The 13,697-nt window shown below is 50.9% G+C and overlaps 1 protein-coding gene across 1 annotated transcript; it reads right to left on the bottom strand.

Annotated features, from left to right (window-relative positions):
* Positions 1 to 9,384: 9,384 nt before the first annotated feature.
* LOC136679315 (uncharacterized) lies at positions 9,385 to 13,408 on the bottom strand. The gene is made up of 2 exons (XM_066657765.1): positions 13,131 to 13,408; positions 9,385 to 11,741 (listed from the first exon to the last, which is right to left on the bottom strand). Exons 1-2 carry the CDS (start codon positions 13,293 to 13,295, stop codon positions 10,593 to 10,595), a joined length of 1,314 nt encoding a protein of 437 aa, XP_066513862.1. The 5' UTR covers positions 13,296 to 13,408; the 3' UTR covers positions 9,385 to 10,592.
* Positions 13,409 to 13,697: the final 289 nt, after the last annotated feature.

Genomic DNA, 13,697 nt, shown 5'->3' with positions numbered 1-13,697 from the left:
TGGGTTTCCTCCAGGTGACTGTCTGTGAGGAGTGTGGTCTGTTCTCTCTGTGTCTGCGTGGGTTTCCTCCAGGTGACTGTCTGTGAGGAGTGTGGTGTGTTCTCCCTGTGTCCGCGTGGGTTTCCTCCGGGTGACTGTCTGTGAGGAGTGTGGTGTGTTCTCTCTGTGTCTGCGTGGGTTTCCTCCGGGTGACTGTCTGTGAGGAGTGTGGTGTGTTCTCTCTGTGTCTGTGTGGGTTTCCTCCGGGTGACTGTCTGTGAGGGGTGTGGTGTGTTCTCCCTGTGTCTGCGTGGGTTTCCTCCGGGTGACTGTCTGTGAGGAGTGTGGTGTGTTCTCCGTGTCTGTGTGGGTTTCCTCCGGGTGACTGTCTGTGAGGGGTGTGGTGTGTTCTCCCTGTGTCTGCGTGGGTTTCCTCCGGGTGACTGTCTGTCAAGAGTGTGGGATGTTCTCCCTGTGTCTGCGTGGGTTTCCTCCGGGTGACTGTCTGTGAGGAGTGTGGTGTGTTCTCTCTGTGTCTGCGTGGGTTTCCTCCAGGTGACTGTCTGTGAGGAGTGTGGTCTGTTCTCCCTGTGTCCGCGTGGGTTTCCTCCGGGTGACTGTCAGTCAGGAGTGTGGTGTGTTCTCCCTGTGTCTGCATGGGTTTCCTCCGGGTGACTGTCTGTGAGGAGTGTTCTCCCTGTGTCTGCGTGGGTTTCCTCCGGGTGACTGTCTGTGAGGAGTGTGGTGTGTTCTCTCTGTGTCTGCGTGGGTTTCCTCTAGGTGACTGTCTGTGAGGAGTGTGGTCTGTTCTCCCTGTGTCCGCGTGGGTTTCCTCTGGGTGACTGTCTGTGAGGAGTATGGTGTGTTCTCCCTGTGTCTGCATGGGTTTCCTCCGGGTGACTGTCTGTGAGGAGTGTGGTGTGTTCTCCCTGTGTCTGCGTGTGTTTCCTCCGGGTGACTGTCTGTGAGGAGTGTAGTCTGTTCTCCCCGTGTCTGCGTGGGTTTCCTCCGGGTGACTGTCTGTGAGGAGTGTAGTCTGTTCTCCCTGTGTCTGCGTGGGTTTCCTCCGGGTGACTGTCTGTGAGGAGTGTGGTGTGTTCTCTCTGTGTCTGCGTGGGTTTCCTCCGGGTGACTGTCTGTGAGGAGTGTAGTCTGTTCCCCCCGTGTCTGCGTGTGTTTCCTCTGGGTGACTGTCTGTGAGGAGTGTGGTGTGTTCTCTCTGTGTCTGCGTGGTTTTCTCCAGGTGACTGTCTGTGAGGAGTGTGGTCTGTTCTCTCTGTGTCTGCGTGGGTTTCCTCCAGGTGACTGTCTGTGAGGAGTGTGGTGTGTTCTCCCTGTGTCCGCGTGGGTTTCCTCCGGGTGACTGTCTGTGAGGAGTGTGGTGTGTTCTCCCTGTGTCTGCATGGGTTTCCTCCGGGTGACTGTCTGTGAGGAGTGTGGTCTGTTCTCTCTGTGTCTGCGTGGGTTTCCTCCGGGTGACTGTCTGTGAGGAGTGTAGTCTTTTCTCCCTGTGTCTGCGTGGGTTTCCTCCGGGTGACTCTCTGTGAGGAGTGTGGTGTGTTCTCTCTGTGTCTGCGTGGGTTTCCTCCAGGTGACTGACTGTGAGGAGTGTGGTGTGTTCTCTCTGTGTCTGCGTGGGTTTCCTCCGGGTGACTGTCTGTGAGGAGTGTGGTGTGTTCTCCGTGTCTGTGTGGGTTTCCTCCGGGTGACTGTCTGTGAGGGGTGTGGTGTGTTCTCCCTGTGTCTGCGTGGGTTTCCTCCGGGTGACTGTCTGTCAAGAGTGTGGGATGTTCTCCCTGTGTCTGCGTGGGTTTCCTCCGGGTGACTGTCTGTGAGGAGTGTGGTGTGTTCTTTCTGTGTCTGCGTGGGTTTCCTCCAGGTGACTGTCTGTGAGGAGTGTGGTCTGTTCTCCCTGTGTCCGCGTGGGTTTCCTCCGGGTGACTGTCTGTGAGGAGTGTGGTGTGTTCTCCCTGTGTCTGCATGGGTTTCCTCCGGGTGACTGTCTGTGAGGAGTGTGGTCTGTTCTCTCTGTGTCTGCGTGGGTTTCCTCCGGGTGACTGTCTGTGAGGAGTGTAGTCTTTTCTCCCTGTGTCTGCGTGGGTTTCCTCCGGGTGACTCTCTGTGAGGAGTGTGGTGTGTTCTCTCTGTGTCTGCGTGGGTTTCCTCCAGGTGACTGACTGTGAGGAGTGTGGTGTGTTCTCTCTGTGTCTGCGTGGGTTTCCTCCGGGTGACTGTCTGTGAGGAGTGTGGTGTGTTCTCCGTGTCTGTGTGGGTTTCCTCCGGGTGACTGTCTGTGAGGGGTGTGGTGTGTTCTCCCTGTGTCTGCGTGGGTTTCCTCCGGGTGACTGTCTGTCAAGAGTGTGGGATGTTCTCCCTGTGTCTGCGTGGGTTTCCTCCGGGTGACTGTCTGTGAGGAGTGTGGTGTGTTCTTTCTGTGTCTGCGTGGGTTTCCTCCAGGTGACTGTCTGTGAGGAGTGTGGTCTGTTCTCCCTGTGTCCGCGTGGGTTTCCTCCGGGTGACTGTCAGTCAGGAGTGTGGTGTGTTCTCCCTGTGTCTGCATGGGTTTCCTCCGGGTGACTGTCTGTGAGGAGTGTTCTCCCTGTGTCTGCGTGGGTTTCCTCCGGGTGACTGTCTGTGAGGAGTGTGGTGTGTTCTCTCTGTGTCTGCGTGGGTTTCCTCTAGGTGACTGTCTGTGAGGAGTGTGGTCTGTTCTCCCTGTGTCCACGTGGGTTTCCTCTGGGTGACTGTCTGTGAGGAGTATGGTGTGTTCTCCCTGTGTCTGCATGGGTTTCCTCCGGGTGACTGTCTGTGAGGAGTGTGGTGTGTTCTCCCTGTGTCTGCGTGTGTTTCCTCCGGGTGACTGTCTGTGAGGAGTGTAGTCTGTTCTCCCCGTGTCTGCGTGGGTTTCCTCCGGGTGACTGTCTGTGAGGAGTGTGGTGTGTTCTCTCTGTGTCTGCGTGGGTTTCCTCCGGGTGACTGTCTGTGAGGAGTGTAGTCTGTTCCCCCCGTGTCTGCGTGTGTTTCCTCTGGGTGACTGTCTGTGAGGAGTGTGGTGTGTTCTCTCTGTGTCTGCGTGGGTTTCCTCCAGGTGACTGTCTGTGAGGAGTGTGGTCTGTTCTCTCTGTGTCTGCGTGGGTTTCCTCCAGGTGACTGTCTGTGAGGAGTGTGGTGTGTTCTCCCTGTGTCCACGTGGGTTTCCTCCGGGTGACTGTCTGTGAGGAGTGTGGTGTGTTCTCTCTGTGTCTGCGTGGGTTTCCTCCGGGTGACTGTCTGTGAGGAGTGTGGTGTGTTCTCTCTGTGTCTGTGTGGGTTTCCTCCGGGTGACTGTCTGTGAGGGGTGTGGTGTGTTCTCCCTGTGTCTGCGTGGGTTTCCTCCGGGTGACTGTCTGTGAGGAGTGTGGTGTGTTCTCCGTGTCTGTGTGGGTTTCCTCCGGGTGACTGTCTGTGAGGGGTGTGGTGTGTTCTCCCTGTGTCTGCGTGGGTTTCCTCCGGGTGACTGTCTGTCAAGAGTGTGGGATGTTCTCCCTGTGTCTGCGTGGGTTTCCTCCGGGTGACTGTCTGTGAGGAGTGTGGTGTGTTCTCTCTGTGTCTGCGTGGGTTTCCTCCAGGTGACTGTCTGTGAGGAGTGTGGTCTGTTCTCCCTGTGTCCGCGTGGGTTTCCTCCGGGTGACTGTCAGTCAGGAGTGTGGTGTGTTCTCCCTGTGTCTGCATGGGTTTCCTCCGGGTGACTGTCTGTGAGGAGTGTTCTCCCTGTGTCTGCGTGGGTTTCCTCCGGGTGACTGTCTGTGAGGAGTGTGGTGTGTTCTCTCTGTGTCTGCGTGGGTTTCCTCTAGGTGACTGTCTGTGAGGAGTGTGGTCTGTTCTCCCTGTGTCCGCGTGGGTTTCCTCTGGGTGACTGTCTGTGAGGAGTATGGTGTGTTCTCCCTGTGTCTGCATGGGTTTCCTCCGGGTGACTGTCTGTGAGGAGTGTGGTGTGTTCTCCCTGTGTCTGCGTGTGTTTCCTCCGGGTGACTGTCTGTGAGGAGTGTAGTCTGTTCTCCCCGTGTCTGCGTGGGTTTCCTCCGGGTGACTGTCTGTGAGGAGTGTAGTCTGTTCTCCCTGTGTCTGCGTGGGTTTCCTCCGGGTGACTGTCTGTGAGGAGTGTGGTGTGTTCTCTCTGTGTCTGCGTGGGTTTCCTCCGGGTGACTGTCTGTGAGGAGTGTAGTCTGTTCCCCCCGTGTCTGCGTGTGTTTCCTCTGGGTGACTGTCTGTGAGGAGTGTGGTGTGTTCTCTCTGTGTCTGCGTGGTTTTCTCCAGGTGACTGTCTGTGAGGAGTGTGGTCTGTTCTCTCTGTGTCTGCGTGGGTTTCCTCCAGGTGACTGTCTGTGAGGAGTGTGGTGTGTTCTCCCTGTGTCCGCGTGGGTTTCCTCCGGGTGACTGTCTGTGAGGAGTGTGGTGTGTTCTCCCTGTGTCTGCATGGGTTTCCTCCGGGTGACTGTCTGTGAGGAGTGTGGTCTGTTCTCTCTGTGTCTGCGTGGGTTTCCTCCGGGTGACTGTCTGTGAGGAGTGTAGTCTTTTCTCCCTGTGTCTGCGTGGGTTTCCTCCGGGTGACTCTCTGTGAGGAGTGTGGTGTGTTCTCTCTGTGTCTGCGTGGGTTTCCTCCAGGTGACTGACTGTGAGGAGTGTGGTGTGTTCTCTCTGTGTCTGCGTGGGTTTCCTCCGGGTGACTGTCTGTGAGGAGTGTGGTGTGTTCTCCGTGTCTGTGTGGGTTTCCTCCGGGTGACTGTCTGTGAGGGGTGTGGTGTGTTCTCCCTGTGTCTGCGTGGGTTTCCTCCGGGTGACTGTCTGTCAAGAGTGTGGGATGTTCTCCCTGTGTCTGCGTGGGTTTCCTCCGGGTGACTGTCTGTGAGGAGTGTGGTGTGTTCTTTCTGTGTCTGCGTGGGTTTCCTCCAGGTGACTGTCTGTGAGGAGTGTGGTCTGTTCTCCCTGTGTCCGCGTGGGTTTCCTCCGGGTGACTGTCAGTCAGGAGTGTGGTGTGTTCTCCCTGTGTCTGCATGGGTTTCCTCCGGGTGACTGTCTGTGAGGAGTGTTCTCCCTGTGTCTGCGTGGGTTTCCTCCGGGTGACTGTCTGTGAGGAGTGTGGTGTGTTCTCTCTGTGTCTGCGTGGGTTTCCTCTAGGTGACTGTCTGTGAGGAGTGTGGTCTGTTCTCCCTGTGTCCGCGTGGGTTTCCTCTGGGTGACTGTCTGTGAGGAGTATGGTGTGTTCTCCCTGTGTCTGCATGGGTTTCCTCCGGGTGACTGTCTGTGAGGAGTGTGGTGTGTTCTCCCTGTGTCTGCGTGTGTTTCCTCCGGGTGACTGTCTGTGAGGAGTGTAGTCTGTTCTCCCCGTGTCTGCGTGGGTTTCCTCCGGGTGACTGTCTGTGAAGAGTGTAGTCTGTTCTCCCTGTGTCTGCGTGGGTTTCCTCCGGGTGACTGTCTGTGAGGAGTGTGGTGTGTTCTCTCTGTGTCTGCGTGGGTTTCCTCCGGGTGACTGTCTGTGAGGAGTGTAGTCTGTTCCCCCCGTGTCTGCGTGTGTTTCCTCTGGGTGACTGTCTGTGAGGAGTGTGGTGTGTTCTCTCTGTGTCTGCGTGGTTTCCTCCAGGTGACTGTCTGTGAGGAGTGTGGTCTGTTCTCTCTGTGTCTGCGTGGGTTTCCTCCAGGTGACTGTCTGTGAGGAGTGTGGTGTGTTCTCCCTGTGTCCGCGTGGGTTTCCTCCGGGTGACTGTCTGTGAGGAGTGTGGTGTGTTCTCCCTGTGTCTGCATGGGTTTCCTCCGGGTGACTGTCTGTGAGGAGTGTGGTCTGTTCTCTCTGTGTCTGCGTGGGTTTCCTCCGGGTGACTGTCTGTGAGGAGTGTAGTCTTTTCTCCCTGTGTCTGCGTGGGTTTCCTCCGGGTGACTCTCTGTGAGGAGTGTGGTGTGTTCTCTCTGTGTCTGCGTGGGTTTCCTCCAGGTGACTGACTGTGAGGAGTGTGGTGTGTTCTCTCTGTGTCTGCGTGGGTTTCCTCCGGGTGACTGTCTGTGAGGAGTGTGGTGTGTTCTCCCTGTGTCTGCATGGGTTTCCTCCGGGTGACTGTCTGTGAGGAGTGTGGTGTGTTCTCCCTGTGTCCGCGTGGGTTTCCTCCGGGTGACTGTCTGTGAGGAGTGTGGTGTGTTCTCCCTGTGTCTGCATGGGTTTTCTCCGGGTGACTGTCTGTGAGGAGTGTGGTGTGTTCTCCCTGTGTCTGCGTGGGTTTCCTCCGGGTGACTGTCTGTGAGGAGTGTGGTGTGTTCTCTCTGTGTCTGCGTGGGTTTCCTCCGGGTGACTGTCTGTGAGGAGTGTGGTGTGTTCTCCCTGTGTCTGCGTGGGTTTCCTCTGGGTGACTGTGAGGAGTGTAGTCTGTTCTCCCTGTGTCTGCGTGGGTTTCCTCCGGGTGACTGTCTGTGAGGAGTGTAGTCTGTTCTCCCCGTGTCTGCGTGGGTTTCCTCCGGGTGACTGTGAGGACTTATATTGTTGTTTAATTTAACAGTTCTACAGTGAATTAATTCAGATATTTACCTCTTATTCTGGAGAATAGAATGCCATGCACCTTTAGCGAGCACAACTTAAGTTTAAAAATACTGTTGGTACCTTTACTGACGATAATGTACCTGTACAGTACCTGTTTTCTGAGAGTGTATCAGCTGTGACTGCACTGGTTAAATAATATTTAGGTTGATTTTCCAAGTGAAAAGAAGTAGCCCCCATTTACACCGAACCAACACATGTTCGGATTTAATGCAATTTAACATTCTGATCGAATAAATACAGAAATATTGTGGCATCTGCAAAGGCACCTCTACAGTTGATCCCCTGGTGTTATCTTTTGATAATATCTCAGAGCTCACTTGACTCATCAGGCCTTAATCCAAGTCTGGTGTAAACAGATCCAGTGCGTAATAAACGATGCGTGCCTTCAAACCACTCAGAGTTCAGACATTAGCTCGTCTAAGTAGCTAACGAAGGACTAGATAAAGATAACTTGATTCTCACATCACAGGAGAGATGATCGAACACACAGATCCCCATTGGTCAGGATACCACCACTGAGTAGGTCTGATCTGGGTTGGGGATCGTTCTCTGTGCCGCAGTGACACTGACGTGGTGGTGTGTTAGTGTGTGTTGGCCATGGCAAGCCCTTGATTGTGTGATCAATAAACCATTTCTGTTGTGGTTGTAAGGTCAGATTTGGCTGTTGTCTTTGGTTGAATGCTATCAGATCCTCACAGCAATGTTCAGACATGTCTAATGCGTTCTCAGAAGAGTAGAAGCTGGACAAATGGCCTACTAATGCCTTTAATTAAAGAGGGATCCACACGTGTGTATAGAGGCATCACGTATATACACTCCAGATAACCCCTTGTCGGCCTTTATTTTTTTAAAGGTATAATAACTCCACTAACAAAAATGATTTACATAATGAACATCCATGGTGTGTGCAAACAAGGGAACCACTGCTTCTGTGATTCAGTTAAAAATGCTTCAAATTTGAACACTAATGGTTTTCAGTCCAATTTTGTTTTCTCCAAATGAGCTGAACACATAGCAGACATCAAAGAACCGTGTCTGCTAAAATGCTCTGACCCTGACGTGTCTGTCTGCTCACATTCCAAAGCATTCCCTTTTACACAACAACAGGGAAGGTCTATATATATATATACGATATAATCCTCAACATAATCTTAACCCAGACTATACCTCCTAGCCATTCTTAATCTAAATCTCCACCAGCACAGCTGCCGCAGCACAACAGAGGAACGCAGCTGAGGAGATTCGTGTCACCTGAGGGTTTCTGGGTAGCTTACATGAGTCTAGACTTGTGGGTCACCTCAACAGACACAAAAACAACATTTAGACCTATATATTATGAGTTAGACACACACTGCAGGGACAAACTGGGTGGTTTGGCACGACAGGGATATACTAGTGATTAATGCCATCAAAGGGACCTTGAGGAAAGAAAGAGGGTTCTGCGTACAGTAAAGTTAGTTCAATTAATACAATGAAGGCAATATTATGAGCAAAATATAATTCTTTACAAGAAAGAAGTGACATTAATCGTCTTAAATACAAAGACATTGAACTTTTTGGAATTTTTATTTAATAATCTGTTCCAGAATGAAGGGCATTTTTGGCTGCGTCCACCCACAATGTAGTTTCCCACTGCCAGAGAGTCTAGTGCCTTTCAACATTTAACATGGTCAACAACTGCCTACTGTGAGGAGTGTGGTGTGTTCTCCCTGTGTCTGTGTGGGTTTCCTCCGGGTGACTGTCTGTGAGGAGTGTGGTGTGTTCTCTCTGTGTCTGTGTGGGTTTCCTCCGGGTGACTGTCTGTGAGGAGTGTGGTGTGTTCTCCCTGTGTCTGTGTGGGTTTCCTCCGGGTGACTGTCTGTGAGGAGTGTGGTGTGTTCTCCCTGTGTCTGTGTGGGTTTCCTCCGGGTGACTGTCTGTGAGGAGTGTGGTGTGTTCTCCCTGTGTCTGCGTGGGTTTCCTCCGGGTGACTGTCTGTGAGGAGTGTGGTGTGTTCTCTCTGTGTCTGCGTGGGTTTCCTCCGGGTGACTGTCTGTGAGGAGTGTGGTGTGTTCTCCCTGTGTCTGCGTGGGTTTCCTCCGGGTGACTGTCTGTGAGGAGTGTGGTGTGTTCTCCCTGTGTCTGCGTGGGTTTCCTCCGGGTGACTGTCTGTGAAGAGTTGGTGTGTTCTCCTTGTGTCTGCGTGGGTTTCCTCCGGGTGCTCCAGTTTCCTCCCACAGGCCAAAAACATACGTTGGTAGGTGGATTGGCGACTCAAAAGTGTCCGTAGGTGTGAGTGAACGTGTGTGTCGCCCTGTCAAGGACTGGCGTCCCCTTCAGGGTGTATTCTTGCCTTGCACCCAATGATTCCTGGAAGGCTCTGGACCCAACTGAACTGGATAAGGGTTACAGAGTGAATGAAGGAATGAACAACTGCCTACTTCTGCAGGAAATGAAATTTGACAAGTCTGCTATTGTGGCACGACATGTGGAGGCCGTCTTTCACGTTGGACCAATACCAGAGCCGCTACAAAATGATACACGGAAGTTTTGTATATGCGCATGTACAGAGAGCCAAACAGCAGAATCCTGACGGTGAAGTCACTGAAAGTATCCGACTCTCCAACACCTTGGGGGCTGGTCTTATTTGTTTCTATGAAGATTACACAAGCTGCACTACCAGGCTGTGGTCATTTTGGGTGCATTAGTGAAGTAGCTATATTCAATGAATATAAGGCAATGGTGAATTTGTTATATACCTGGCAACTCTCAAACACGACATTTGAATGCACCATGTACAAGTGTGAAATAACTTACATTTTCATTTAATAAAATGCCTTTTGAGAATTTATAAAGGATTACAATAATCAAAGTTCACACAATCATGATGAAGCCATTATAAAATATAAAGGATGAGAAGGAACACGTTCATTAAAAAGGTTACAAGGTACAAATGTAACAGGTGGGAACAAATAAAGACATCAGAAATCCCAACCTGTAAAACAAATGTATAAAAGAAATATTGTAAAAACATCAGTATTTTATACAATTACGTTTTTTTTTTCCATATAATTCACTGCAAATGAATCCACCTTAGAACTGTGGAAGGGAATGTGGGAGAGAGATTTCTAATTCCTGGTCAAGGACCGCCTTTAACTTTGATTACGATTCATCGTCCATCGTGTTTAAGAAGCGTGAAGGTACTCACTACATTAGTCAGAGTTAAAGGAATCGTTGCACTGCAGTAATTACCCAATCACGGGCACATTATTACTTTGATCTGGAACTTACAAACCGTAAAATAAAACAATGCATTTTTTTCTCAGAAATCGTGGGATAAAATGAAACGGTCTGACGTTGTGCTTCATCTTACATCTCACAGAGTGCAGAGACGTTAGAATTGTGCCTCCTCCTCATCTGAGAGTCTCACAAGGGACCTGCCTTTATTCAGAAAGGTTCAAAAAGGAGAGTAAAAGAAGAAAAACGAACACAACGAGCGTGGAGGAATAAGTGTTCTGATTAAATGTGGTTAAAGTGAGAACAGAAGACAATCAAGCAAAAATGGCTAAAAGAAAAAAGATTCTGCTCTTCGCTTCTCACTCCTGGGCTCTCGGTGTGGAACTGAGCTGTGGCTCATTGTCATTTAAAGGAACAGGGTCTAAAAACAGTGGTTCTGAACAGGACTGTGTAAGGGCTACGTTAAAATGATGCTGTGTTGTTTGCTCCTTGTGGTTAAGTGTTAAAAACCTGAGGATGACAGTGGGTTTTGGTTGATTCTTGTGCTGGAGACTAAACAGGGGTGGAGCTGAGCAGTGCCTTAATAGAAAAATATTAAAAATATTCGGGGCCAGCCCTGATTTACATGTTCGCATACTTCCACAAAAACATGGCTCAGTCGTTAAGTTTTAGAACAGCTCTCTTCTTAATGACAGCCCAATACACTTCTGTCAGTGTCCATCCACAAACTTTACTCCTGTTGAGAGTTCTCTCTGATTGGGCTTAAATTATCAGGCAAAACTGAGGGTGTCCGAGCCTTAATGTTGGGGAGTTTGGGGGAGCAGAGCTGCCCTCAGTTCTGCTCCTCTGGTTGGTTCTGCTGATTCTCCTGCTGCAGGAAATATTTACAGTACAGCGCTCTGACCTCCTCTCCTGCAGGACTGTCGCCCGAGGCCGGAGCCTCGTCGGCTGGCTGCGGGTTGTCCTCCTGCCTCACAGCCTGCACCCACTCATCCATGAAAGTGTCCCCATGCACTTCACACACGTTGTGGAGGATGCAGCAAGCCAGGATCATGGTGGGCACCACATCCATGTGGCAGTCATTTCTTTTTAAGAGGCACTGCCAGCGTGCCCTGAGCCTCAGGAAAGCATCATCCACCACACTGCGGGCCCTCTCCAGACGGCGGTTGAACGCCCGCTGGCCAGATGTTAGGTCCTCCGATTCGGGGTAACATTTCAGCAACCAGCTTTGTAGGGGATACCCAGCATCCCCCAGCATCAGGTAACCCAAAGGCTTCCCCATGAAGTTACGAGGTGGTGGGTCTCGGGGCGAAAGGCCACCTTCACATCCCATGACCCACAACGTGGAATTTTGAAGGATTTCAGCATGCTCAGTGCCCCCAGGGAAACCAGCACAAACGTCCCAGAACTGACCGAGGCCGTCCACCACGCCCTGAGTGACCACAGAGAGCCAGCCACGGCTGTTCCAATAGCTGTCTGCGTTTCCAGTCGGTGCGATAATTGGCACGTGGAGGCTGCCCAGGACCCCTACACAGTGCGGGAAGCCCCAGCGAGTGCTGAAAAGACGTGCGGCATCCTCCAGCTCCTGTTGGCTTGGTGTGCGAAGATAAAGTGGGCGGAGCATGACGGCGATGGCATGGCACACCTCCCGCACACACTTGCAAACAGTGGAACGACCCACACCAAACAGTGTGCTGATGGTGCGGTACTCCACATTCGAAGCCAAGCGCCACAAGGCCACGGCCACACGCTTCTCCAGGGGCAGCGCTGGGCGCAGGCATGTGTCCTGCCGAGTCAGTCGTTGTTTCAGCTTCCCACAAAGGACAAAGAAGGTCTCCTTGCTCATTCGGAAGCGCTCTAGCCAATCGGAAGGCTGGAACTCTGTCATGACTACTCTCTCCCACCAGTCAGTGCTCTCTATGTTGGTCCAAGCGCGTGTGCGTGCCACGCTGACCGAGCGGGTGCTTTGAGCAATCAGCATCTGCAGAGATGAATATGGAAATTTGATTCAATGTTTGAAAGAGAAGTCTATTATTTACATTATTTACAATCTGCAAAAATAATAATAATAAAAAAAACTAACGTAATCAAAGAATGGCATGAAAATAAAAGAGAAACACTTCAACACCAGAACAGTGTTCATAAAGAGTTGTACTTTTATTTGGTTATCACTGATCTTAACTAGGGCGTCACGGTGGCGCAGCAGGTAGGTGTCGCAATCACACAGCTCCAGGGACCTAGAAGTTGTGGGTTTGATTCCTGCTCCGGGTGACTGTCTGTGAGGAGTGTGGTGTGTTCTCTCTGTGTCTGCGTGGGTTTCCTCCGGGTGACTGTCTGTGAGGAGTGTGGTGTGTTCTCTCTGTGTCTGCGTGGGTTTCCTTCAGGTGACTGTCTGTGAGGAGTGTGGTGTGTTCTCTGTGTCTGCGTGGGTTTCCTTCAGGTGACTGTCTGTGAGGAGTGTGGTGTGTTCTCTGTGTCTGCGTGGGTTTCCTCCGGGTGACTGTCTGTGAGGAGTGTGGTGTGTTCTCTCTGTGTCTGCGTGGGTTTCCTCCCACAGTCCAAAAACACACGTTGGTAGGTGGATTGGCGACTCAAAAGTGTCCATAGGTGTGAGTGAATGTGTGTTGCCCTGTAAAGGACTATCGCCCCCTCCAGGATGTATTCCCGCCTTGCGCACAATGATTCCAGGTAGGCTCTGCTATGTTTACCTAGATTTAGTTTGTGTGTGTAGGTGAGAAAGAAATGAGTAATGTTACATTTGAAAGGTAGTCATAAATATGGCCAATAAACATAGTTTATAAAGTTAATCTCTTTTATTAATGGAGTCCCAGTCTTCTTTCACCAGTAATAGAGGAGCTTGAGTTTCTTACCAAAGGGACATGGGTTTGGTTTCTGCAGTGTGTCCCCAAAGGTCCAAAACCCAACAGATAAAGATGTCCCAGTGCACAGGAGCAGTACTCCATTGTGCCCAGTACCAAGCCCGACTAGTACGGAGATGTGTGTTCTTTGGAGAGATGGAGAACCATTTAATACCTTTTAGAAAACTTGAAGTGGCACTTGGGACCTAGGACTAATTATAAACACCAGTGCCTAACCTCATTAAAGCCATTAATATGTTCACAGCACTGTTCCACCCTGTTTTAGGGGGTAACCTTAATAACCCAATGCCCTGTGCCTTCACACACTGTAAATGAGAATTAGTACATGGACGACACTATTAAAGCACTGTTTTGACACACAGCAGACACTTGGAGTTGTGGTAGTTTCTGATTGGCTAACTCTCAGGGAGACGGTTACAGACAATGTGCTCAATTCGAAATGACGTAAACACAATCAGCAGGTGATGAATGTACAAATAAAACTGTGTTACCATCAGCATTCTTTTCTGTCTCTGCAGAAAATACTGTCTGTGTCTAATTCTCTGCTGAGTTTCATTCCGTCTCCTCGTCTCAGAGTCGTTCAGGTCTCTCCGCCGCTTCATTAGCATGTACGTTAACGTGAACATTAGAGACCGCAGCTTCTCATCGTTCTCCATTTTGAAGGTTTATTACTCTCACAGGAGCCTTCGAAACTCCGAGTCATACGTTCATTTATAAAAACAGCAGTACACAGCTTTGTTTTTGTAATGTTTTTAGCTAGCGACTGAGCTAGAACATCTTCTTCTGTGTGAGAGAGGAATGGAAGAAAAGCACCTGAGCTAAACTCGCCACCTACTGGTCAGCGGTGACATTGACACTACCGCCTCGTCCGTTTTACCAGCTCCACCGACCACATATATGCGCTTTGTTGTTCTACAATTACAGACTGTAGACCAATTACTCTGCATACATGGTTAGCTCGTTTTTATGCTGTTCCCCAGTGGCCAGTATACCACCATAAGACCACCACAGGACAGGTAGGGCCATTATTTGAGTGGTGGATCAATCTGCAGTCACAT

The sequence above is a fragment of the Hoplias malabaricus genome, chromosome Y (assembly GCF_029633855.1).
Source record: "Hoplias malabaricus isolate fHopMal1 chromosome Y, fHopMal1.hap1, whole genome shotgun sequence".
NCBI lineage: Eukaryota > Metazoa > Chordata > Actinopteri > Characiformes > Erythrinidae > Hoplias > Hoplias malabaricus.
The sequence above is the reverse complement of the archived record's forward strand: the minus strand, read 5'-3'. Positions and strand labels throughout refer to the sequence as shown.

What these genes read in the sequence shown, in the direction of transcription:
- LOC136679315 (XM_066657765.1), bottom strand. Translation starts at nt 13,295, where the DNA reads ATGGAGAACGATGAGAAGCTGCGGTCTCTAATGTTCACGTTAACGTAC. An exon ending in GACAGAAAAGAATGCTGATG is followed by an intron (nt 11,742 to 13,130) that starts GTAACACAGTTT and finishes TCATCTCTGCAG; the next exon opens with ATGCTGATTGCTCAAAGCAC.